Source organism: Euprymna scolopes, chromosome 3, assembly GCF_053919585.1.
Source record: "Euprymna scolopes isolate OS-2025 chromosome 3, ASM5391958v1, whole genome shotgun sequence".
Classification (NCBI taxonomy): Eukaryota; Metazoa; Mollusca; class Cephalopoda; order Sepiida; family Sepiolidae; genus Euprymna; species Euprymna scolopes.
Window position 1 is genome coordinate 42,136,066 of NC_136484.1, and position 26,947 is coordinate 42,163,012.

The 26,947-nt window shown below is 33.3% G+C and overlaps 1 protein-coding gene across 8 annotated transcripts in view; it reads right to left on the reverse strand.

The window, feature by feature from the left end:
- Nucleotides 1-26,947, reverse strand: part of LOC145254621 (receptor-type tyrosine-protein phosphatase epsilon-like) — a 732,106-nt gene that overhangs the window by 612,728 nt on the left and 92,431 nt on the right. For 4 of the 8 annotated variants that reach the window (XM_080113262.1, XM_080113256.1, XM_080113239.1 and 1 more), the window contains exon 5: nucleotides 4,535-4,669. The exons of the other annotated variants lie outside the window; for them this stretch is intronic. In XM_080113262.1, coding sequence (XP_079969388.1) covers nucleotides 4,535-4,669 — 135 coding nt within the window. The remainder of the gene's footprint in view (nucleotides 1-4,534; nucleotides 4,670-26,947) is intronic. 8 annotated transcript variants of the gene reach the window in all.

Sequence of the window (26,947 nt, forward strand, 5' to 3'; positions counted from 1 at the left end):
CAGGTCATCCTCTGTCTGTCCTACTATTAACTAGATACACTTTAGTATATTCTTCCAAGTGTTGTTCGTTGTATGCTTTCACCATTTGTCCACTACTGTCTCTCATTTCAACAGTCACCATAATACCACATTTACTCTTTGGTCTTTTCTTTTTATTATTATTATTATTATTTATTTTTTTTACACTTTATGAGTTTTTACACAAGTCATCAGCAGAGATTATGCACTGATAATATCTCGTGCTGTTCTCTGGAGTCTGGATGACAATTCTTCCAAGATTTCCAGTATTCTCCATATCTTCTGATAAGCTTTGCAAATGATTTTGCGTTATCACAACAGCCGCTTGCCATCGATTTCTTGCTGGCAACAATCATTGGTCTTCACTAGTATTTGGGTGACAATAAGCCTCCCCAAAGTACTAGTACACTCCAAACTACAGGGTGGTCAAAAAGTCAGGTAACATGTTAAAGGTAGAAAAAACAATATGATCCATTATAATCTCTATTCGTTTAATATTATTTCTTGGATGAAATTTTTCCACAACGATGGATTGGTCGCCGTGGCCCAGTTGAATGGCCAGCCAGATCTCCGGATCTTACCCCTCCTGATTTCTGGCTTTGGGGCTATGTTAAAATGTTACCTGACTTTTTGACCACCCTGTAGCTTATTGCCATCCAAATGGTAGTGAAGACCAATGATCGTTGCTTAGTACTCTTCCTCATCAGTCATTCCATCCCCCTTGAATCTTCACAGCTATTTTGTGCGGGAATTAGGTACAGCTTATAAGATTTTTTACATTATCAATTCCTTTGGTTCATGTGATGTTTAATTATTATTATTATTATTCACAAGAAGTTTTCACACAGGTTATCATCAAAGAATTCTTTTTTACAACAACCTGTGGCGTTCCATGGAGTCTGAGTGACAACAAGTCTCCCTAGATTTTCGATACCGACCATATCTTTTGATAACCTTGCAAATAGTGTACAGATAGTGAATTAACGATGTTTTGACATCGTCCGAATACCTAAGCTCGATTTGTTTACACAAAGAGCATCGCTTAATATGCTAATGGTATATCGTGTATCACTTCCCAATATGCTCAACTCAAGATAAGGAGAATTATAGTCATTCAAATACAGTACTGTTTCGCTGTATCACAGCTCATTAGTGCAGCTAGACAGGCAACTACCTCAAGCCAGGATCGAAACCCGACCGCCCGTGCGAGAGTCAAGGCTTCAAACCATTATGCTAAATCGGCAGCTGCTGTGCGGATAGTAAATTAACAGTGTTTTGACATCGTCCAAATTCCTAATTGTCATCCGCTGTTTTGCCAGGATCGAAATCTGAGCGCCCAAACGACAATCAAGGCTTCTCACCATTACGCTATTTAGCTGCTGCTGTGTGGGTAGTGAATTAACGATGTTTTAACATACATAAAGCTCCTTCAGTCTTTGACAGACTATGGATACCTATAAAGGGATGCCTGCATGTGCAATTTTTGTGGCAGGAGATGCGCAATCTCCAACCATGCCTCTCCTGAGTCGACATTGTTAAATATCAGTGCCAAGTGAAGTGTCTGTACAGGACGACCAGAAACAAATAGCGAGACAAGCGGAGAGCACATACAGCGCCTAGAATTCCCAAATGGTCACCCATCTGATACTAACCAGATTCAACGTTGCTTAACTTCGATGATCTAATGAGAACCGGTGTGTCAACGCTATTATGACGTGTATATATATATATATATATATATATATATATATATATATATATATATATATACATACATATATATATATATGTTAGAGAATGGATAGAGAGAGAGAGAGGGAGAGTGTGAATTATAGTGTAGACACGTTGACCGGAAGTCAAGATCAGCTGATTGGATTGCGTGTGAGTCATGTGATCAGGTTAGCTGAATCGAGGAGATTTGGTTGGGACTTCGAAGAGAGCGGACGGCTTCGCGTTGTCTCCTCCCCTTCGCTGGGGGGGGGACGAACGCTGACTAGGTAGAAATAAGACCTAGAAGAAGAAACAACACAGGCCAAATTCACTTTCCATTCTTCTGCGAACGATCTGGAAGGTGAATAAAAAAAAACTATAGAACCAATTTCTTGTCTTGGAGTGAAATAAATCTTCATCCCCCCAAAACAGGTATACAAGTCTCCCTCCCAGACGAGATGTTCCAGATGGACCAAGAAGCAGAGGTATGTAAAAATGCATGTCACACACACAACGACATTAACTCTGGTAAGATAATTAAACACTCAATCCTTTATAAATAGACAATACAACATATATATATATATATATATATATATATATATATATATATATTTATATATATAAACTTCAAGTATACCGTAAACTAATATTTTTCAGAAGTGCTCAAAACCTGAGTAGAGCCTTTATAAATGGAATTAAAGAAACATTATAAGGAGTTTACACAGATCGACCAAAGTTTCGACATGAATATGTCATTACTGGGAATGAAAACATTTGTCGATCTGTATTGACTTCTTATAATGTTTACATTATTTTATACATATATATAATTTGATCTATGTATGCACGTATTTTTATATCTGATATAAGTTTTCAAAGATAAAGTTCAAGACATGTCTGGCTGCTCGTAGAAGAGGGTTATCCTTTGAAAGAATGAAATTAAAAAAATATAGATATGTGATATCTCCTTTATTGGTTGGAAATATTCGGTTTTGGCGTATCAGAATTTCTAGATTTAGATTTTAAAGAACAGGAAGTTGGTAAACATTCAGAATGAACAACATTTCTGCGAACATGTGTGCTGTTTCCAAATGCATTTCAAAATATTTGACATTTTCTTCATACGGAAAAATAAAAAAATAAAAAAATAAAACACTGGAAATTGCGTCAAAATTCCTGCAAGAATTCGCAGACATTTCCATAAAATATCGAGTAATTTTTTCCATGTTTTTTTTTTTTTTGTGATTTGTTTTGTTCATGCAACCTTTTAAGAATTTATGTCTGTCAGTTTGTCTGTTCGTCATACTGAAATATTGAAATGGTATGTTAATTGCTAAACACATTTTAAGTTTTTCTGTTTCATTCAATTTGTTCAAACATCTGTAATTTCAAACATTGTCTGTCTGATTCCCCTATTCCTTCAAGTATTTTCTTAAGTTGCATCTAATGGGGAGACTGATACGTGAAATCACCTCTTCGTCAGCACTACTCCTAGGTCAACTCCGTCCATACAACCGTTAATTTACAATTGTTTTCGCAATTCAACCATATTTGATGCAAATTACGTCGATGACTTACTTGTCTACCAGATTTCCATAATAAATAGCAATCAGGCTTTGCTTTATCGTCGTTCTGAGATACGGAAGACAATTTAGTGATCGTCTCATCAATAAGTGTGATCCTGAATACATTTTAAGGACCTTACCGTCCGTTCGGACCATAACACGCCAGATTTTTATCTGTGAAGATATATCAAAGATACTGTCTTTATATATATATATATATATATATATATATATATATATATATATATATATATATATATATATATATATAAACAATTCTCAGGCTATTTCAGAATTGGAGAGGGCTATCACAGCTAAAATCGCGACAGTATTAAGAGAAGAGTGTGTGAGATAGGATGGACAATTTTGGTAATTATATTCAAATGTGCCTATCAGTGAACGTCAATAAAACAAACAAAGACTGTTGGACATTCGTGATTGAAATTCGGTGGATAAGTCAAGCATAGAAAAAATTACAGACTATTTGTTTACAAAATATATGCCTAAAACAATTAAACCACAAGCCAATCCTATATAAAACATACACCATTTCGGCATAAAATAATCCAACTAAAGTTGACTGGCTGTGAAACAAAACAGCTAATCAATCTACCGTCCATCTGTCATGCTTAAGTTTTAAATATCATATTACTCGTCTGTGTGTAAAACTTAAGTTTAAAATCGAACTTTTATTATTGGATGAATTCTGATTTATAAATAATCCCAATGCTTAAGTTTAAAATGTCATATTACTAGTCTGACTTGTCAAACTTAAGTTTGAAATCAAACTTATATCGTTAAATCTATTCTGGCTTGTAAAATCTCCATGCTTTAAAATGAGATATTGCTGATCGGTCTGTCAAACTTAAGTTTAAAATCGAACTTATATTGTTAGATGAATCCTGGTTTGTAAATATATCATGCTCAAGTTTAAAATGGGATATTGCTGAGCTATCTGTCAAGCTTTAGTTTGAAATCGAACTTATATCCTTAGATGTATTCTGGTTTGTAAATTCTCCCATCTTTAAAATAAAATAATGCTAGCCTGTTAAACTTGAAATAAAACTTTTATCCTTAGTATCTGTTTTGTCATCTGTTTTGTAAATTCTTTTTATTAAAATGAGAGGTTCTGTCCATTTCTTCTGTTCGTTCGTCTGTTGGTCGATTCGTCATGGTTAACGTTGAATAGACGCATCTTTTGAATACCTGTTTTCGTTATTGGCTCGTCTCTTACTTACCCTGGCTGCACTGCAGGCCCGTGTAACCGGTGGTACAGCCAAACTTGCAGGTCCCATTAAAGCGATCACATGAGTATACATGGCAGCGATGACAGGTTTTTGTGCACCCCGGGCCATAGAAGCCACGGTCGCATTCTGGCAAAAAGCAGTGCAACATGTAGCAAAGGAAATACACAAGCATAGAATCAATAGGAAAGAAAATAAAGGAAAACGTAAACATGATTGGCTTTTTCACTTAGAATTAGATATAATGATTTAAGGATTAGAAGCTCCGACTGTCGATCGGGTTTCGATCCTGGCTTGAGGTAGTCTAGCCGCACTAATAAACTGTGGAACAGCACTGCATGTGGATGACTATATATATATATATATATATATATATATATATATATATATATATATATATATAATGTGGCCAATTTCCATAGCTCCTTATATATATATATATATATATATATATATATATATATATATATATATATATATATATATATATACCGTCTCTATAAGAAGCTATTGAAATTGGCCATATTTCCTGTGACCCAAGATGTTGAGTTCTCTTCCTCTCTAGACGCTTTTTTTCATGATTGTCAATTAGAAAAAATTAACTGGCGCAACGGATAAAGTACTAGGTACAATTCAGTTTTAAGTTACATTTTTCTGAGTTTTGAAGGTTCAATCCTCAGTGTGAGTTATACTACTTAGACATCTACCTAGTTGTGGCTGATAGAACAAGAACATGTTACCATCGTGGATTTATTAAAGAGCTCCGTTTGAAAATTCCCTGGAGATTCCCGAGTTTGGCAGAAACAATATCTGGATTCAACAAGCTACAACTGAAGAAGGTCAGAGGCCAAAACGTTGTTCGAATAACACACTAGACCAGAACACTAATCGAAACAATACAAATTATCAATTCTTATCTTAAAAATTCAAAAACACATGCTTAGTTGCTATTTTCACAAGGTTTCAGGCAGTGTAACTTCTGACCTTCAAGTGCGTCTTTTTGAGTTGTCTTACTTGGACATCTGTATGTTTAAGTTCAACGTCATGTTCCGTGCACGGAAAGATATGCTTTTACGAGTTATTGATTGCCCAAAGTGCTACACATAGTTTTATCAGGCATTGTATACATGCGACTAAGGACCGCTTGTGATTTTTTTTACTCCCATGGAACTTTCTCCTTTGGAGGAAGCCGGTTAAACCCCCATAAGGTTAGTGCTACCTCCCCCATTATTAAGCATTTCATTGTACTTTTGTCCAATGGCACATTTAAAAACTGCATATGGATAAATAACAAAAAAATTCAAGGAATTCGTTTGCAGACCCTGATAAAATTTTACATCTTTTTTTGTACAAGGAAGTTACCATTTATCAAGGCCTGAAGGCTAATCGAGGATAGGGATTACTGAATGTAGTAATTGTTGATGGTGTAGATTGGGTAGAGTTTGATAATTATTAGGACGGCTCAACAAGAACTTGTTTACATTGGATTTGAAAGCTATCGTATTGTAGTCGGTTGGAAAGCAGGTCAGTGAAAGAAATTTTGCCCATGGAAGCTGCGTTTAGATTTAGGCACAGATAGAGAGAAAGTGTATTTATTTATGTATTGCTTATTTTACACATAAAAGTTCAACGTTATTTGAGTTGGAATCGATATATTTATCTCACTGCCAACCCAGTATCCAAGAATTAGAAAGAAACCTTGTTCATCTAGATAGATGTTTAATTGGCTGGAACAGGTGCGTTCGTCAAGTGGCCAATTCATTCTCCTGGTATTTCGAAAAAAGGAGAGACCCACGTGTTTTAAATTGAAATAAAGAACCTCAGTTTTAAATCGGTGATGTGATGAATGACATTGTCTCTCACGGTTTTTGAGATGGAGACGAATTTTGAGCATTTTTTGAATTTTTTTTTGTTTAACCCATATCATCTGTAAAACATTATATCATCAAAAATTCGTTGGTTGAAGTCAATTCAGCAAGTACTCACTTTTGTTTTTACATCATATTTTTTAGAGTACTTTATTGTCCTGTTTTTTTTTTTTTTTTTTTTTTTTAGATCAAAACTGTCTGTTTTTTAAATACTATTTTTGAAAGTTATTGATTTATATACTGCCTTCATAGGAAATTGGGTGCAAGTCATTTCCTTTATTTTGTCATTTCGTCCTCAAATTCCATGAGCGATATTTCTGACAAAAGAGAAAGAATCGCTGTTTTCTGGAATGGAATACATCCATATAACACTTGAAGTAGTATTGCTTAGCCCCTTACATCAAATGGCTTGATGCCTTGTCTGGAGCGATTTCCATGGAAAAAATATACAACTTGAAATGTTCTCTTTAACTCAGGATATTTTTATGCTAAATAAACCCAATCTTACCCGCACTTTCATTCTTGTTTTGCGAGTTACATTTGAGTGTTGGATTCATATGAAATGAGACAGATTTCTGCCATTGTCTACGTAAAATGTGCTGTCATTATTCAACTCTGTCACAACACCAAGAATTTAATTTTTCATGTTATTATTATATACAGGCTGCTTAACGTATTTGAGGACAGATTTATACACATAAAAATCACTCTTAATAACAAATAATAATGTCGTTTTGCTACATTTTCTAGCAGACGAATAAATATATTGTTCTGCACTTCTATTCGTTAAAATCTTGATAATCTCTTATGTGCGGTATCAATCGCCTGTTAAGGTCATGCATCTTTTGCTTATATTGGACATTACTCTATAGAAACCTTTAGGTATTATTACCTCTGCCAAGGAGGTCATGTATTTGCCAGAATTTGTAATTTTGTTTGTTTGTGTACAGCCTACCATCCACATCGATTGACCAATCGTCTGCAATTTGGTGAAAATATCAGTCATTATCTAACGTAGAACTCGTTTCATTTTGAGATACTTAGACCAAATATTATGATCAAGGTCACAGAAAATGTAAAACTCTTACTTTTGGCGATAACTTCGGTTTTCTGCACTCTGCAGACTTGGTAGCCATGTAACATAGCGCGAACGGCTATATGCAAACGGATGCGAAATGACGTCTCCAGTAAAAAAATAAAATAAAACTATAAAATGGAGAAAGAGGACGATCACGGGAGAGACGTGGAGCATGGAACGAACGATCGTTCAAGGTCACGTAAGCGAAGAAAATCAGGTGAGGAGTGGGGAGCGGGCGGGCGTCACGACCGTAACACTGAATAAATAAATGTCGTTATGACAACAACAAAAAAAGCGAGTTGAAGTTGTTTCCTCTTTTCTATTCTTGGTCTCTTTTGCAACTGACATTACGTGTTGGTTATTGGGCAACGTTACAGCCATATTTGTCCTTCTCACACTCGTTGTTCTATCTTGTTTAAATATAGTATTTAAACAAAAGAAAATGGACAGGAATTCAGATGAAAAATGTGTTCAGCCATCAAGTTGCTTGGTCAAGTTTAATGGGTATGGCCATACTTCGATAGAAACCAGCATTCATTAAGGGTTTTCTTGTTAATTCATATTCGAACGTTGTTTTTTTATATACTAAATATTCACCGTTTTCATTCATTCAAATGATTTCCTGACAAGTATTTGTTAACATTGTCATTGAAAGCGACTATTTCGTAGTTTGCAGGGAATCAGTCCGGTGGCAATGTGTTAAGTTTTCCGTAAAAGACAAATAGTTACAATTAGTTAAATAGCCAATCATGTGAAATAATAGACATCATACGAAGAAAGATCATTAGCAGGAATCGATTAATCAATCAAATTAATAACGATTACGATATATAGTGCAGACATTGAAGGCTATGACTTTCCATCTATCTTTCTTGCTCAAGTTATTCGTGAATTCATTGTTGCTCATAATTCAGAACGCCATTCATGTTGTTTCTCGAAAGTCTTTATTGTATTGCCAAAACTTTCGGTCCTGGATATGACCTAAAACTATATCCGATGGTGAGGTCCCACCTTGCGGGCCTTGGGGAGTGTGGAGCCACCCTTTAATTGCCATTGCTCCCAGGTCCACTCTGACCCGGATTGGTAGTACCTGTTAGGGTCCCAACTATGGGTTAAATAGAATCCGACTTAAAAAAAAATATATATATAATCCATTAAAAATCGTTCCTCAAAATAACTAGATTCGGCATTAAATAACCTGAGAAAGGTTGATATGCCGTAACACAAAAAACAACCAACCAACCAACCAACCAATCAACCAGCCAAAGCTTTCTTTACAGTTAAATAAACAGTAAGTGGCAGTTTCTTTCTGTCGGAGCAGTGCCAATACTGAGTGATTGTCCTGACCATTGTACCCAAAGGAATCTTATGTCCAGTACAACGATATACGAAACTATGAACAGAATTATTTCTGATTACTTCCATATTGCATCAGTCACCTGCTTTCCATAACTTCACGTTATCCTGATAGGGAGGCTGAAGTAGGTTCTCAATCTTGCCCAACAGTCTTCCGCAAACTAGCAAATAGAAGGAGGTGCCTTACTCTTCTTTGTCAGTAGTGCCATCCCCCCCCCTACACAGCGCATTCCAAATGGTCACTTATCTGGTACTGGCCAGGCTTATCGTTGCTTAACTTTGGTGATCTGATGGGAACCAGCGTGTCAACATGATTATGCCGCATACCATTTATCAAACCCAAAAGCCACTCGTGAGTAAGGATTAATGCGATTGTCAGTTAGATGCGGAATTATATACTATGAAAGAGTTAAAAAGGATGCAGAAGGCAAAACTTCAGGACAACCCAACCAGTATTTGTTAACATTGGCCTTGGAGGCAACTATTTCGTAGTTTGCAGGAAATCAGTCCTACGGCAATGTGTTAAGTTTTCCGTAAAAAACAAATAGCTATAATTAGTGAAATAGCCAATCATGTGAAATAACAGACATCATGTGAAAAGAGATCATTAGCAGAAATCGATTAATCGATCAAATTATTAAGGATTACAATGTGTTTAGTGGGAGTGTAGAGCGATGAGGGTTTTGTGGAAGTTTGGCTCGTGTAGATCTTGTGTTAGATCAGGTTGAGGTGTCGTGAGTTAAAATAATATGTAAATTGGGAAGAGAAAAAAAGAAAAAATGATTAACACAGAGATAAAGTTTGTTAATATTAATTAACACGGTGAAGTAATTCATTATTAACATTGCAGTGATGGGAGTTGGATGATGCGAAATTTTAAGGAAACAGAATTGTATGTATGTGTGCATCTCTCTCATATATAATAGAAATTTTTACTGCAGTTTTATGTTTTATCCAATATTCGATCAGGGTTTTTATACATCCCCGAAAAGCATTTATACATTTAAACATTTAAACATTTAAACCGTATAAAAGCGCTCAAAAACACGTGTGACAATTGGATACACCATGAAACTGCAATTCCGTTTTATGATTTCCATATCATTGTATATCTCTTTCTCTCTCTCTCTCTCTCTATATATATATATATATATGTATATATATATATATATATATATATGTATAGAGAGAGAGAGAAAGAAAAAGAGAGAGAGAATGAAAATAAAAATATTTTATATATATATATATATATATATATATATATATATATATATATACATATAAATATATATATGGTAAAACAGGTAATTAGTAAAAACCTGAAGAGAGTGTTTAATACTATTGCAGAGCAAATAAGTGTTTTTATTTTTTTATTAGCGTTTTATCTGTTTTGTTACATATGTAACCAAACAGATAAAACGGTAATATATATATATATATATATATATATATATATATATATATATATATATATATATATATATATATATATATATAAATGCTATCTTTTATGGAGGATGTTTTGTTCGTTCTCTCTCTCTCTCTTTCTCTCTCTCATATATATATATATATATATATATATATATATATATATATATATATATATATATATATATAATAGAAAAGTATAACACAATTCTTTTAAGTTGATAAGTTGTTACAGTTACAATTTAGCTAAAATAGAATTTTAAATCAAATACATATGTTTCTATTTATCATGGTATAAAAACTATATCAAATCTAAAACTTTAAACTTTTTCATAATGTTGAACTGACGGCAATATTTATATCTACTGTCATATAGTAATAGGAACACAAATTCGCTACCGCATGACTATTATATATTATAAATATTGCTATCATTTCAGCGTCGTTTATCTCGGAAAAGTCTACGTGTGAGGCAAAAATATCAATTTATATCAAGACTTCTTTTTGTCCCATTTAGTAGTATATGCACGCGCACATTTATATATATATATATATATATATATATATATATATATATATATATATATATATATATATATATATATATATATATATATATAAAGTTGTGTCGATTTGTTTCCTAGATGTAAATCGAATAGAAGTCGCGTGATTATTAAAAAGTACTCAATACAGGACAGAACTGGTAAATAGTCTGTTTATTATACAAACATTATTGCACATATGCACATGTGTAACCAATAATGTAAAATAAAAAAATTATATATGTGTGTGTGTGCTTTGCTTACCCGCTATACAATTAAGATTTCATCTTATGATACCAGAGTTTTTATGACAACCCATCAACTAGCAGTGTTCATCATCCTTCGACGATGAATATAAGAAGCAGGAAATTATGTTTTCGATCGAAGGTAATTTAACATTTTGCTCTGTTATTCTGGTGGGTTTGAGACTTTAAGTTAAAGGTAAATTAGTCAAACGGGATGGAACTTTAATTGCATAGCAAGTAAATAAAACATATTTATTGATTTTATATTTAGTTCAACCTTCTGGTTGGCGTTTTTTACTGACACGAAGTATATATATATATATATATATATATATATATATATATATATATATATATATATAATTCATTACTCGCATTGTGACAGCCTTCTAAATCTCTTTTACATACCTATCCCACACAATGCTTCAAGCAAACTACATATCAATCCTATATATATATATATATATATATATATATATATATATATATATATATATATATATATATATATATATATATATATTTGTGTAAACAAATCGAGCGGAGGTATTTCGGACGATGTCAAAACATCGTTAAACTCACTACTCGTTCAAGCAGCCGCCAATAGCGTAATGGTTGGAGCCTTGAAACGGTCGGGTTTCAATCCTGGCTTGAGGTAGTTGCCTGTCTAGCCGCACTGATGAGCTGTGAAACAGCGAAACAGTACTGTATGTGGATGACTATATATATATATATATATATATATATATATATATATATACAATATTAATAATAAATTTGTCAAACATTTTTATTCACTGAATTCGATTGTAAATTTTCATATATATATATATATATATATATATATATATATATATATATATATATATATATATATATATATATATATATATAAAATTTACAATAGGTTTACCAAGGTAATCAAAATGGTAACTTAAAATATATTATAAATATTAAAGAGTTAATATTTACAAGTAAAGTAAACTCAGCCAGATGTAAAAGCTCAATAAAAGGAAATAGAGCTTATAATATGAACAAATGATTAATAAAACATGTTAAAAGACATCTTGAAAAAGAGTTAAAAACATATTTAATTTTAAAAAGGAAACACAAGATAAGTGGATAGTCCTAACTTATCTTGTGTTTCCTTTTTTAAAATTAAATATGCTTTTAACATGTTTTATTAATCACCTGTTCATATATATATATATATATATATATATATATATATATATATATATATATATATATATATATATATATAAGTAAGTAAGTGGTGGTTTGCTTGAAGCATTGCTGGTAAAGAAATATGTGGAAGTTTGAAAAGTCGAAAGAATGTAAAAAGACGAGAACAGCAAAAGGAAAGAAAGAAAGAAAAAAAAAACAACAAACAAAGAGACGGGTTTTTAAAAGTAGAGAAATGTCTAATTATTTATCCATTTTTCTTTCTTTTCGCTGGTCCGGTCTTTCCACATTGTTCTCGACTTTTTCAAAAACAAACAAACAAACAAACAAACAAACACACACACACACACACACACACACACACACACACACACACACACACACACACACACACACACACACAACTACTTAAATTTTTTCTTTGTTTCCTTCCTCTCTACTCATTATATTATATTATATCTTTCTCTATTTTGCTTCCTCTTTCATCTTTTATTCTCTATTCACACAATTAGTTATATATATATATTTTTTTTTGGGGGGGGGGAGAAAGGATGCCAGCAAAATGCTCTATTATAAGAAAAAATCCGAAAATAAGAGCGTATTATTTATGTTTTTTTTTTTTTTTTTTGTTATCAGAAAGTTTAGATGAGATGAGTCATCGGTACCGTCGGTTTGAAACCTGACAATTAGGAACCGTTTTAGATACCCATATAAAGCTCTCTTCAGCCAATACTCATCATGTTATGATGAGTATTGCCTGAAGAGAGCTTTATATGGGTATCTAAAACATTCTGTAAAACACACACACACACACATATATATATATATGTGTGTGTGTGTGTGTGTGTGTATATATAAAATATGCATAGATTTATTCATGTGTTTTTACGATCAATATCTAGAAAATTTTGGTAATCGACTGTTTGCAAAAAAAATAACTGATGCGAACGGATGGAATAATGTAATGAATTTAATAAGTGTTTTTGTTTTATGATGTCAAGATTTTTCTGTTGTTTCTACTTAATTACTTATCAAGTGCAAGTGGAGTACATTTGAAAGAAAGAAAGGAAATGAAAAAAATATCTTTCAATACTTTTATGCATTTATTTTTGTTGTTGCATTAAAATTATGGCAGTTTCAGATAAAAGGACACAACAGAACACAAACACATCATCAAAAAAAATAAACGTAGGGCAAAAATACAGGTGATAAAAAACTAACAATGAAATAAAAATATAAATAAGGTAAATAAATAATGGACATACTGTGGTGAAGAGAAGCTTCTGCAAATATTACAACAAAATACAAATAACAGAGAAAGCACATGCATACACAAATGACACAGAGAGCATATACACACACATAAGTACATACACACACATAAGTACATACACACACATACGCAGACATACAGAGACATGCATCAATAGTTTAATGTATAGTGTCTGGACATATGTAGAGGTTAAATTACTAGAAAGTTAGAATGACCATCATTTGGATTTGAGGAGATGAACCTGCATCGAAAATCCATGGGTTAAGGGAAAAAAAATCCGGACAATAGTCTTTATTTAAACAATAAATTTCTGTTCTGAAAAATTATATTTTTCTGAACGAAATTTAAACAAAAAACTAAATTCCATTTGCTCTATCAAGTATATTGAGCTATTCTATTTTGGGCTGCGATTGTCTTATATAATATTTCCTTAAGAAAAAAATATTCTGTAAGACTTGATACCACACTGTGTTCCTATTCACCTCAGGATTCTGAGTATATATATATATATATATATATATATATATATATATATATATATAAGTAGGTTGTAGTTTGCTTGAAGCATTGTTGAAGAAAATTATAAGGTAAAATTAAAAGCCAAGAACAATGCGAGATTTTTTTTTTTATATAGAGTAAAATTAAATGCAAACAAAAGAAATAAAGTACTTTTTTTTTGTTGTTTGTTTTTTCTTTTTCACACAAATTTTAACTCTAAACAACAGTAATTTTTTTTTTCTGTTGTATTCAATGGTGATATAAATCTCATTTATATCACCATTGAATACAACAGAAAAAAAAATTACTGTTGTTTTAGAGTTAAAATTTGTGTGAAAAAGAAAAAACAAACAACAAAAAAAAGTACTTTATTTCTTTTGTTTGCATTTAATTTTACTCTATATAAAAAAAAAAATCTCGCATTGTTCTTGGCTTTTAATTTTACCTTATATATATATATATATATATATATATATATATACTCCTATAAAGTCGCCTTTCTTTTATGTGTATTGATATTCATATTAAAAACTCTTTTCTATTTCTTTTAAAAGAAAATACAATTTTCTTATATATGGGTTGTGGAAATGCATTCACTAGCAAAAGATCTAGCATATTTGCATATTGTTTTACACGTTCATTTTGATTAATTCCCTATTAGTGGATTCGGTTTTCTTATGGAATGTTTACCTTTAGTTAACTATTACGTGTAATTATATTCATGCAGATATTCTACTTGATTTATACTTGCATAATATCTGCATAAAAAGTTTATAGTAGACACAAAATTGTTTCCATATATATATTTATGTATACGTATATATTTTTGTTTATCTATCTATCTATCTATCTATCTATCTATCTATCTATCTATCTATAAAAGTGAACTTGTCTGTGTGTGTCTGTGTGTGTACATTTCCCTACGCAATAACTTTGTCAATTTTAAGTCCACAAACTCGAAATTTGATATACAGGGTACTGAGATTTGGGAAAATCTGTGTAATTCGTTTTCGGACAGAAATTTGGCTATTAAAGGGTCAAAGTTCAACAATTTGACTTTTGAGAACTCTATCAAACTCATCCGCCAATTTTGTGTCTAAACACTTGAAATTTTAGATATAGGTTCCTTGGACATAAATCTAACTTAATAACTTGATTTGAGCCTCAAACAATAAATGTTAAGGGGTCATAATAGGCGTTAAAGTTTTAAAAAATTTGACCTCTGCGGTTTCTACCAAATTGAAATTTTACATAAAGGGTAATCAGAGATAGGGCAAACCTTTTAATCGGTTTGGGTCGAAAATTTTTAGTTACCAATATATAAATGCATGTATTTATGTATGTTTGCATGTGTGCCTAAATCTTTCGACAGAGGCGACGGACTTTACAAAATCAGTATCGTTTTGAAGCTCGACCTTTCAGACGACAAATATCGAAAAATTGGCTAAAAACATTAATATTTTCACCTTCAACTGGACACTTTTCTACAAGGGGGGGGTCGCTTTTTTTTCGTCGATATTTTTGAAAGTCATCCTCCCTTTTCTATTGTCTAGCCTTAATTAAAACCTACGTCACTTCCGGTTTGGCGGTGGTCGTAACGACAAAGACGTCAGTATTTCCCCTGTTCTTTTTGGGCTCCGCAGTACGGGGTCGAGCCTGCCTTCCTACTACCACTTTTTTTTTTTTTTTTTTGCTCAACACACACATCCAAACATCCAGGCAACGCCGGGCTGGAATGCTAGTATATATAAGTATGAAACACTAGTGTCTGTAGGTATAAATAAATAATTATTATTTAATTAGAATTATCAAGCACTTTTAAGAATACTTAAGGATGGCCACTATCTGCAGAATTATATCTAAGTCAGTCAACTAGCGTCCATGCAAAGTCCATGACTTCCGCCTGTGCGAACACTCTACATTGTTTAATAGTTCTTAATTTATTCACTCCCGAGGTATAGGCTTAGCAAATAGAGCAAGAGGTGGCTTTGTGACTGGGTTCGAATCTCGTGACCGGCAGGAATTATCACCCCTACACTGATGACTCTGTAAACATGAAACACTAATGTCTGTAGGTATAAATGAATAATTATTATTTAATATATATATATAAGTGAACGTGTCTGTGTGTGTGTGTGTACATTTCCCTACGCAATAACTCTGTCAATTTTAAGTCTACAGACTCGAAATTTGATATACAGTGTACTGAGATTTGGGAAAATCTTTGTAATAGGTTTTCGGCCAGGAATTTTTCTGTTAAGGAGTTAAAGTTCAACGATTTGACCTTCGAGAACTCTACCAAACTCCTCCGCAAATCTTGGGTCTAAACACTTGAAATTTTAGATATAGGTTCCTTGGATATGGATCTAACTTAATAACTTGATTTCAGTCCCAAACAATAAATGTTAAGGGGTCATAATAGGGGTTAAATTAAAAAAAAAATTTTTTTTGCTCAACATACACCTCCAAACACCCGGGCAACGCCGGACTGGAATGCTAGTATATATATATATATATATATATATATATATATATATATATATACCATCGGCGAGTACTTTCAGTCTTTAAGTACAAGGGTTTGTCAAGGCAACCTGGCACAAGGATACTTCAGCCTACAAGTAAACACTGTATGTAATGGTTATCTAAGAAGATAACGAGAAAATGTACCATCTTCGAATGTCTTTCTGTACAATGATATTTCAGGATAATCTGAGATGAAGTTACACCCTACAAGTAAACCATAACCATATATTCAAAATAACACAGTATTCGAAGCACAAATAAGACCCCATCGACATGACTATACATTGGCTCATACAAGGAATGCTGCATCTTTTTCTAGTGGCGTTACTTTAAAAGACAGCACTTAGCTAAATATTCCATCAGACCAGATGAATTCTTACCCTGGAATCCGGCAAGAATAAGACATCACAAGAAAGATATACTATAACATCGTATACCTTTATTTTTAATGTTGGAGGAGGAGTCTCCTTGCCAATTCGTAGAAAGTACCAGTTAAGAATCTGCTCTTGACGATCCATCCGAGAGGAACAAGCACAGTGCCTGTTGGACTGAGGTATGCTGCCTGCGTATTACCTAGGAGGTCCCCCCTCCAGGACATGCCACCTGGCTTTTGGTTGAAGCATGTTTATCGCTTTACCTGGGGCGCCCCTGACAATGAATGTCGATAGGTATGCTCAGGTAGCTTTTGCTAGGCCAGAATGCTCCCACTTAAGGGCGCTGGCGGGACATCCTCACTTTCCGACCTCCTTGTATCACATCTTGCTGAGGTGGGCAGTAAGTCAATATCTACTATAACATAGTTTCCGAGTCAATGAGGTAAAGGAAATTTAATGTTCTTAGCGTCTTTACTAAGTCATTATTTGATAGGTAAATAAGAACTTTAATTAAATACTCGGATATACATGTATTTTGTATATAGATCGTATGTTAACCTGTAACATAGTGCACATGCGCGCGTGGGAAAATATCAGCAGCAGCGAAGGATAGCTGGCGAAAAGATTAGCAGCAGTAGTCGAAAAACGTGCATAGGCAAATTAGAAAGTGTGCGCGAGAAGAAAAAGGAAAAAAAAAAGGAGAAATATGCACCACGTGTTTGGGACAGAAAGAAAGTTGACGTTAAAGAGAATAGACGTATGAAGTCGAAGACAGGAATGGGCCAGATGTGACTAGCATGCGGTTGAAGGAAAGAGAAACGCAGTCAGGCTAGATGGACATGTGGCGGCGAGATATTTTTTTTTAAGCGATGCCGAAGGTAACGGTAATAAGAACGTTTTGTAAAGAAGAAGAAAAAAATGCCGACCCGGATTTTTTTTTTTTGAAAAGTTTCTCTTGTTTGTTTGAAACGGCAACGTTACAAACCCAAAGAAAAGGGGTTCCTTGGCTTCTCAGATGTTACACAAAAGCGAAATTAGTATTAGTAAGAGAAATGCCGTTTTTAAAGACACGGCTTTATCATTATCTACGAGGCTAACAAAATAGAAAATTTATAAAGGAAAAAAAATCATATTAAAAAAACTGTGTTTTAGTAGCCATAAGACGAGAGGTCTAACTTATTTGAACATTATTTCAAACGTTGAAGAGTGTAGGAATGATATGAGAGTAGTTATATCAATATCGGCTCTTAGTGCTTCCAACCCTTAGGGAGAAGGTCGAATCCAATTAAGATGTCATGTTTCAAATGTGGTTTCTATCTTACCAGTCCAGTACATAATTATAAACCGTTCATTTAATAACGGTATATTCCTATGCAAATACGCGTGTTCGTCAGAAGCAGTGATTTATATGAAAATATTGTTAGAATCAGGTTCCATTCGTTACTTATTTATAGATTAATATTTATTTTCAACAACACGTTTATCGTTTCAATTTAATTTTATAAATTACAACTAATAAGTAAACTTAGTAACACATATATCAACGCACCAAATAAACTGGTTTCAAATCTCGCTAGCTTCAATCACACTGATAAGTCGCATACCGACGAAACATATATTTGTTTATATATATATAATTATTTATTATAATAATTATTAAATACCTACAGACACTAGTGTTTCATTTTTTCGGGAATCATCAGTGCGGGATGTAACGATTAACACCAGTCGATAGATTCGAACCCGGCAACAAAAGTCATCTCTGACTTCATTAGCAAGGAATCATTATTATATAACCAAATTATTGGAATCGGGAAAACTTTTGCATATTTTCTGATGCGAAAACGATTCTCTTTATTATCTTGTTTTTTTATTTGATTCTTTTAAAAAACGAAATCTTCCACTACTCTTAGTAATAATAATAAAATAATGAGAATTTATTTTAAACTACAAGTAATGCTAACATCTATAGGTTACCCCCCCCACACACACACGTGTGTTTTTACGTCTGCAAAAATATCTGCACATTTAACATCTGTTTTTACGGTAATCAGGAAAAATAACAATTTTATGGTTAAATATTTAGAGATTTATCAAGAATCGGAATCAGAAATTATATCAGAATCGGGAATTTAGTACGAAATCGAAAAAAATATTGGAATTGTCCCATCCCTATATATATATATATATATATATATATATATATATATATATATATATATATATATATATATATATATATATATATATAATATATAAAAAACAGCCTTCTTTTGCTGAGGATAGATTTTCGCTCTTCATTTCGAATTCCGTTTTCGAAAATAAGGGCTGTTGCCTGACGAGGTCTCTAGTTAGTAAATACTAGTAGACCGAAACATACTCATGACTGTCTAGCAACAAACTACTGCTTATGTAAAGACAAATGTAACCTGCTCTACTTCTGTATTGAGCACTCTTGTATGAACCTCGTTATATTTCACTGGTTACACTACCTTTGGAAAATAGCAACCTCAAAAATAAATAAATAAATAAATAAAAATTAAAAAAAAAATATATATATATCAGGTTAAAGGTATTCAGGTGATAAAACCCATGAATTAAAACGAGGTTTTTAAAAGTGCTCAATAAAAAAAGAGCCAAATATATTATTTTTTATTTATATAGACAAATATTACATACTCGCTACACTGAACATACTAATGTTTTGAAGCAATTGGTTTAATAAAAAACAAACCGTTCCTGATGAGCGAGCGAAATAAAGTTCTTATTTGCTATTCAAAGCATCTATCGCCTAATGAGGAACGGTTGTTTTTTTTTTTTTTTAATAAACCAATTGCTACAAAACATTAGCATGTTCAGTGTACCTATATTCTATGCCTCCCCACGGGACAGAGTTAGACACCAGGGTCGTTTTTTTAGCATGTTCAGTGTAGCGAGTATGTAATATTTGTCTATGTAATAATAATAATAATAATAATAATAATAATATATGTGTGTGTGTGTGTGTGTCTGTGTGTGTATCAAAATGGGGGGAGAAGTATTACAAACACGTTTAAATCTATGAGAAATATTTCTTTTCAATGATAAAATAATAAAATAAACATCTCAGATTATTTCAGTTGTTAGTACGTAGTAAGCTGATTACACACACTTTACCAGTGTCACAAACTCTATCATCATGATGCACTGATGCAGTAATGCATATTGATAAAGATACATGTATGATGTGCCTTCAATAAGTTTCCAGACATTTTGTACAGCCATTTAAAATTGTCGTAGACTCTTGAAAATTCAGTATGTTATTGCTATACATGTTATGAGATGACTGACTGGTATTTATTTTTTCAGCTTCAAATGAACAGCTACAACAGGAATTGGAATACACCCTACTTAAGTCTGATTGTCACAGCTGGTGAATTTCAAAAATGAAATCTGGACGTGAAGACATTTCAGAAGAACAATTTGCAATAAAATTCTGTTTTAAACTTCGAAAAAAAATGCCACAGAAATCTATGGAATGCTCCAGACTGCTTTTGGACCATCTTGCATGAATCGAGCACCAGTTTCTGACTGGCAGATGAGATTCAAGGAAGTCTGTATTTAGGGAGGTCAATAGAAACATAAAGCAGTGCTTCCATGAAAGAATGGGAAATCTGCAACATTCAAGTAAAGGCGGATGTAGTTTCACAAATAAAATTAGAAAGCAAATAGATTAAAAATAGATTGAAGAGAGAAAATATTTTATAAAAAATCTAAAAAAAATTAATGAAAGCAAAACAAAAGGGTAATTTATGAAATATCCATAACCCACTATATTATGTTTGTGGAATAAACCCCTAAAGCCCCCAGATTAGTTAAGTCCGAAGTTCAAGAAATTCTATCAAGATTTTGCCTTCGAAAAAAAGATCTCTGACTTCTATTCAATATTATGTAACAAAGTTAAGATATATTTTAATGCTTTTCGAACTTTATATTTGGTAGAACGGGGTTTCAGTGCATTTACCAAGCAAAGAAACAGACTTAGAATTACCAAACAGGGGTATCTAGGTCTTTTCTGTGAGTTCCAACCAGATGTAGAGAAACTAATATTGCTACACCAAGTACACCCACCCCATTAGCAGTAATTATGAAAGTATATATTTAAGTAATTAAATAAAAGTGCTCATTAAATTCAATATTGTTTTTGAAAAACATTTTGTGTTTAATGCTGTTGTTTTCAATTAAAAAGAAATTAATTGTGAAGACCAAATACAATGATTTATTTGATTTTGAAAATATTGTTGCTTTCATTTTGAAAAACAAAGCATGCTATTCTGTGTTTATCTCTTTTTTTTTTTCATTTTTCTTAAACTTTTTCTTCTAGGGGATGGGACATCCAACCAGATGTCTGACATTTACCCCTATTTTAGTGAGTCCAACCAAGAGATCTTTTCAGGATCAGGATTGAATGTAACTGTATAGGCAGAATAAAATAGTTTATTAAAAAAATATTATTTTTTAAAATTAAATTTTGTGTTTAATATTATTGTTTACAATTTAAAAAAGTCGAATGTGTAAATTAAGGGTAGTTGTGAAGACAAGAAATTGGTTTATTAGATTAAATATTATTTTTGAAAATCAAATGTTGTGTTTAATATTGTTGCTTTCACTTTGAAAAAATTTTTTAAAATGTGATTATCATGCATCATTGTTAAAATCAAATAAAATGTTTACAAGCCGACGAAGTCGAGCTCGTGTGCTATATCATTGTTTTTTAAATACATATTTTTTTTTATAAAATTGTTGTTTTCACTTCGGGGTTGGCGGCGCTAGCAGTCTATCCTAGAAGCCAAAGGGGTGTAAATCTGAAAAAAGTTTGGGAAACCGTGGCCTATAGTGTTGGGAAATAAGGTACTCAGAAAAGGTCACAAAGTGCTGCGGGAAATAAATTTGTGGTAGGTATAGACGAACATCTTGCACAATACTATCTGAAGCAGTTTAGTTTCATGTCCGGGATAAATTCTATTTTAATCTTAGATTTAAAGATTGTTGTAAGACGTATTTCCAGAACCGTCTTTTCAACCTCATAAGTGCCTATGTTTGACCAACAACGTTGGAGAGCTGACCTATCACGACACCATTCTTTAACCTTCCCTGTTATGCCGGCAGCAAAAGCAATTCTCTGTCCTTACCTCTACTTTTACACTGCAATAAAAATACTTTTTTAAATTTACTTCAATTGGGTTTCAATCTATGCGCCCGTCTTAGAACATTTACAGCAGACATGCTGCTACAACTGCTAACAGTTTCCAGACATGTTGCTACAACTGTTAACGATTTACAGACATGCTCCTACAACTGTTAACAATTTACAGACATGCTGCTACAACTGTTAACAATTTCCAGACATGCTGCTACAACTGTTAACAATTTCCAGACATGCTGCTACAACTGTTAGCAATTTCCAGACATGTTGCTACAACTGTTAACGATTTCCAGACATGCTGCTATAACTGTTAACGATTTCCAGACAGGCTCCTATGACTGTTAACAATTTCTTTTATTATCTGTGTCTAAATCATTTACAGCAGACATGCTGCTACAACTACTAACAATTTCCAGACATGCTGCTACAACTACTAACAATTTCCAGACATGCTGCTACAACTGTTAACAATTTCCAGACATGTTGCTACAACTGTTAACAATTTCCAGACATGCTGCTATAACTGTTAACGATTTCCCTTATTATTTGTGTCTAAATCTAAGCACAAATTCCATGAGCAAAGTTTCGTACTTAGAACTGTTCATCTATGGAAGATAATACTGCAAGGCTGCTTTCGACTATAACATGACAGTTTCCAAATCTAACGTGGACATGTTCCTGTTGAACCGTCCTCTTAAATCAGCAAATACTACTCAAGTTTCACCATTAATGATAATAACGATGTTGTCTCACCGGTCAACTGACACCTATTAATCCTTATCCTCGAATGGCCTTTGGATCTTGATAAACGGTTCGGTTCCGTTTTTGCAATATTTTCCATTTTCTTTTTACGGCATTCTTTGGGTTTCTTTCTTTTTTAAAAAAAGAGGTGATATTCTCGAAATATTGAAGACTTCCACCATCCCAATTATTTCAAACAGTAAGTCCATATTTCCTCATTTGAATTTGTCATTGTTTTGAAAAACAAATAGATATACGAAGATATATTTAAAAAAAAAAAAACTATAAGAACTGTTTTTTTTCTATTTTTGTTCATATATCACATCACCAGGTTTCCTGCATTGCTATAGCCTTCTTACATTTTTACGTATTTATTTACTACTGCTTTTCTCATCTTCCTTTGACATTGCCATATTTGTCTTATATCTCACCAAATCATCGGCCCCTGAAACGAGACTATAGATGCTACTACACCAATGGGCATGGGTATAATCTATTATATAGATGGTATGTCTGTGTGTATAAGGGCTTAAAGTAGTTTGCTTGACGCATTGTCTAATCTATAATATAAATCTCACCTATCTGTTTAAATGTATGTATGTATGTATGGTATGGTGGTCAAGGTCTGGTGTGGACTTGTGTTAAAAGTACACAGATGTCTTAGCGTCATACTGTGCTTCTCCCAGACAAATCAACCACATGTGCACGCCGTGACCACTGCCATGCAGATTGGGCTCTGATGAATGGCGAGTGTCCTGCGCCATAGAACTGGACCTTCACTGCCTTGTGAACCAAGGTTCTTTTAACCAACGGCTAAGGGTGAGGCTTCCCTGACAGAAACCTCCAGAGGAGCTTAGGCCCTGTCAGCTGCAACATACATGACCCACCGGTGTGTGGAATATGCTCTGGTGCCCATCAACCGAAGTCCCAGTCATGGATCAAATGGCATGGTGGGTGGAGAGGGCTCTTGTAAGCCGTGGTGAAGGCAACCTCTCTAGGAGAAGGAAAACTCTGACATAAAACCTGCAACGACTGCTGCTTCCAATAATGTTGACTTGTTCTCCTTTTTGGTTCAATGTGGCAGTTGTTTAGAGAGTGGGATTGTCTTGGTGCAACTATAAAAAATCCTCAAGCACAGGCATTGCTTGATATAAATTAGATACACATTTTACCATTAGTGTGTATCTCGATAACAAAAAGGCTGGCTGTAGCACGCACAACGGCAAAACATTCAATAAATTTGGCGAATATAGTTATATGTTTCTGTATATATATATATATATATATATATATATATATATATATATATATATATTTTATATGCTATATCAAGTAATGGCAATATTCGAAAAAGAATTTGCTGCCATCATCATGTAGGTATGTATGTATGTATGCATGTATGTCTAAAACTTTTGACAGAGGGGACGGATTCTCACGAGATCGATATCATTTTGAAACTCGACCCTTCGGACGATGAATATCGAAAAATTGGCTAAAAACATTAATTCCTTCACCCTCCACTGGCCACTTTTCTGCAAAGAGGGCTGGGGTTTTTTTTTTGTGCCGCCATTTTTGCAAGTTATCGTATCAGTTGGAATGACTTTACTAATTTCAACGTTCCGAACTTCCGGTCGCGTCATGGAGTAGGGGTAAGACGTCAGGTTTTCTTTTTTTTCTTTCACTTTCTTTTCCGCCTTTGCGTCATGGGTTCGAGCCTGCCTGCCTACTACCACTTTCTTTTTTTTTTTTGCTCAACACACACCACCAAACACCCGGGCAACGCCGGGCAACGCCAGGCAACGCCAGGCAACGCCGGGCAACTCCGGGCAACTCCGGGTAACGCCGGGCAATGCCGGGCAACGCCGGGCACCCAGGCTAGTGTGTATATAAAATAACTTTAGATTTTTGCCAGTGATAAATAAGAGGTAACTTCACGCATCCTAAGTTTCTAAATAATGACCCACACCACGAGACACATTTTAAGGTTATTCTAAGAACTGCACATATTAGTGACCAGGGTTAAGTAAATATTAAATAGATAAAAAAATGATTTTGAGAAGGGAGAAGTTTATGGTGTCAAAGTATATAGACAGCGGTATATAATAGTAGTGGAAATAGTCGTTCTAAATTAATTATGTAGTTGTGCTGATTTTGTGAGGCTTTTAAGTCTTGATCAAATAAGCTCTCAAGGCTGATTTCTAATTGAATATAAGCGAACGTGTCTAATGTGGAAACGTCACTGGCTGTGCCAGTTAAAAAAAGCACTTAAGATATTTGTAAAAAGCACTTAAAAAGTTTTCAGTGTTTTAAGCTTATAATCAAACTAGCAGGGTTACCCAGGGTTGCCTGGGGTCATAAGAAAGAGAAAAGGTTGAAAAGTGCGTTTGGCATCTTTATATCAAAATTTCCCTCTAACTCTCAATCCATCTCTCTATCTTTTCTCCCTTCCTCATTTTACCACATCCTTTTTCTCCACCCCTCTTTCACATCCTCCCAGCCTATTCCTCTCTCTTGTTTTGAAAATAGTAATAATGTAAGTTATTTACCTCTCCGTTATAGAATAGATAAAATTACTGAAAAGAAAAAAAAAAAAACACACACACACACAAAAATCGGCCCACCTGACAAAATCCGGCCCAGTTGACCCCACCCCCAAGAATGAATAATTTTCTTTTAATTTTGAATATCATTCATCCAGAGCATTGTTTTGTAGTTTTTGACTTTTAGCTGGACATACAAACACACATACACACAGATAACTGCCATTTATATAAGAGATAATTATGTTTTTGTTTTCTTGTGAAGTAAATGGCAGTCACAGAGGAATATTATTGCTATCTTGGCTATTAGGTCGATTTTATGAAGTATAAATGAAGATTGTGATAGGCAAGAATTACTTCAGTCGAACAGGATTTGTCCTCTGACTGGTGAAGAAAGAGCAGATACTGAATTTTGAATTATTCACTCGAAAATAAAATCAAAATTCTTTTTTCCATTATAGATTCTACACTTGGAATTATTTATTCATAAACACATTTTATTTACAAATATTTTTAGATGATTTCTTGAAAATGGAATTTCCTTATTTTTTAAAAAGATATTTTTATGATTTGATTAATCGAATCCAAATGTATTTTTTAAGTAAAAATAATTTAGAAATGCAAAAAATAATTTTTTAGTTATAGTCCTTTCATCACATCTCACTTGACTCAAAATCATTTTTAATAGATGTATGTATGTGTGTGTGTGTGTGTGTGTGTGTGTGTGCTTTTGTTATTACAAATATATTTTATAGAATCACTCCCATTATGTTTTTTAGGATAAACACCACAGTTAACGCTAAAGCATCCATCGAGAAAAGTTCATCAACAGTATTTCAGGTAGTTATTAATGCAGATAAAAAAAAACATCCAATGAGCATGTTAGGCGATTCAATTTACCAAAGTGTAACGAAGTGGAACTTTTTATGGCTGATGAAAGTTTGGGTTAAAGAGACATACGTGTATGGGAAACTCATAGATCTTATGACAGCCTCCAATATCCGCTAGCATTTGTATATGGAAAAGATAGATGCCATTTGGAGATTCCACAGTTTGGAAATAACATAAAACATGTTTCATGCATGGGGTTTTTATGTGTAGAATTTTATGATGAGAGATAATTCCTTCAATCATCTTCACAGACGTCAAAATCTCTTCCATCAGTTTTGCAGTTGATATGTTTGCAAAAGTTAAAGCAGAAAGACTTTTATGTATCAAAACTCATCAAAGCAAGTTAAGAGTAGATTCTTACATTCATCTCAAAGATCATATAAATAACGATCGGCAAGGAAGAGATATAGGTCACATATGCATTTCACCTTTTAGCTTCACAGGTGGTCCGTGATATAAGCATGGAAGGACTCAGGATGCAATGACATGTCAGAAATTATGCAAAACCAGATCTTTTTATAACATTTACTTCAAATCCAAAGTGGAAGGAAATTCAAATGTACTTTCCCCTGGACAAACATATCAATCGACAAGATCTATTGGCTAGAGTGTTTCGCTTGAAGATAATCAAAGTGATGAGTCTGATAAACACATAAAAAATCTTTAGCCCACTACGA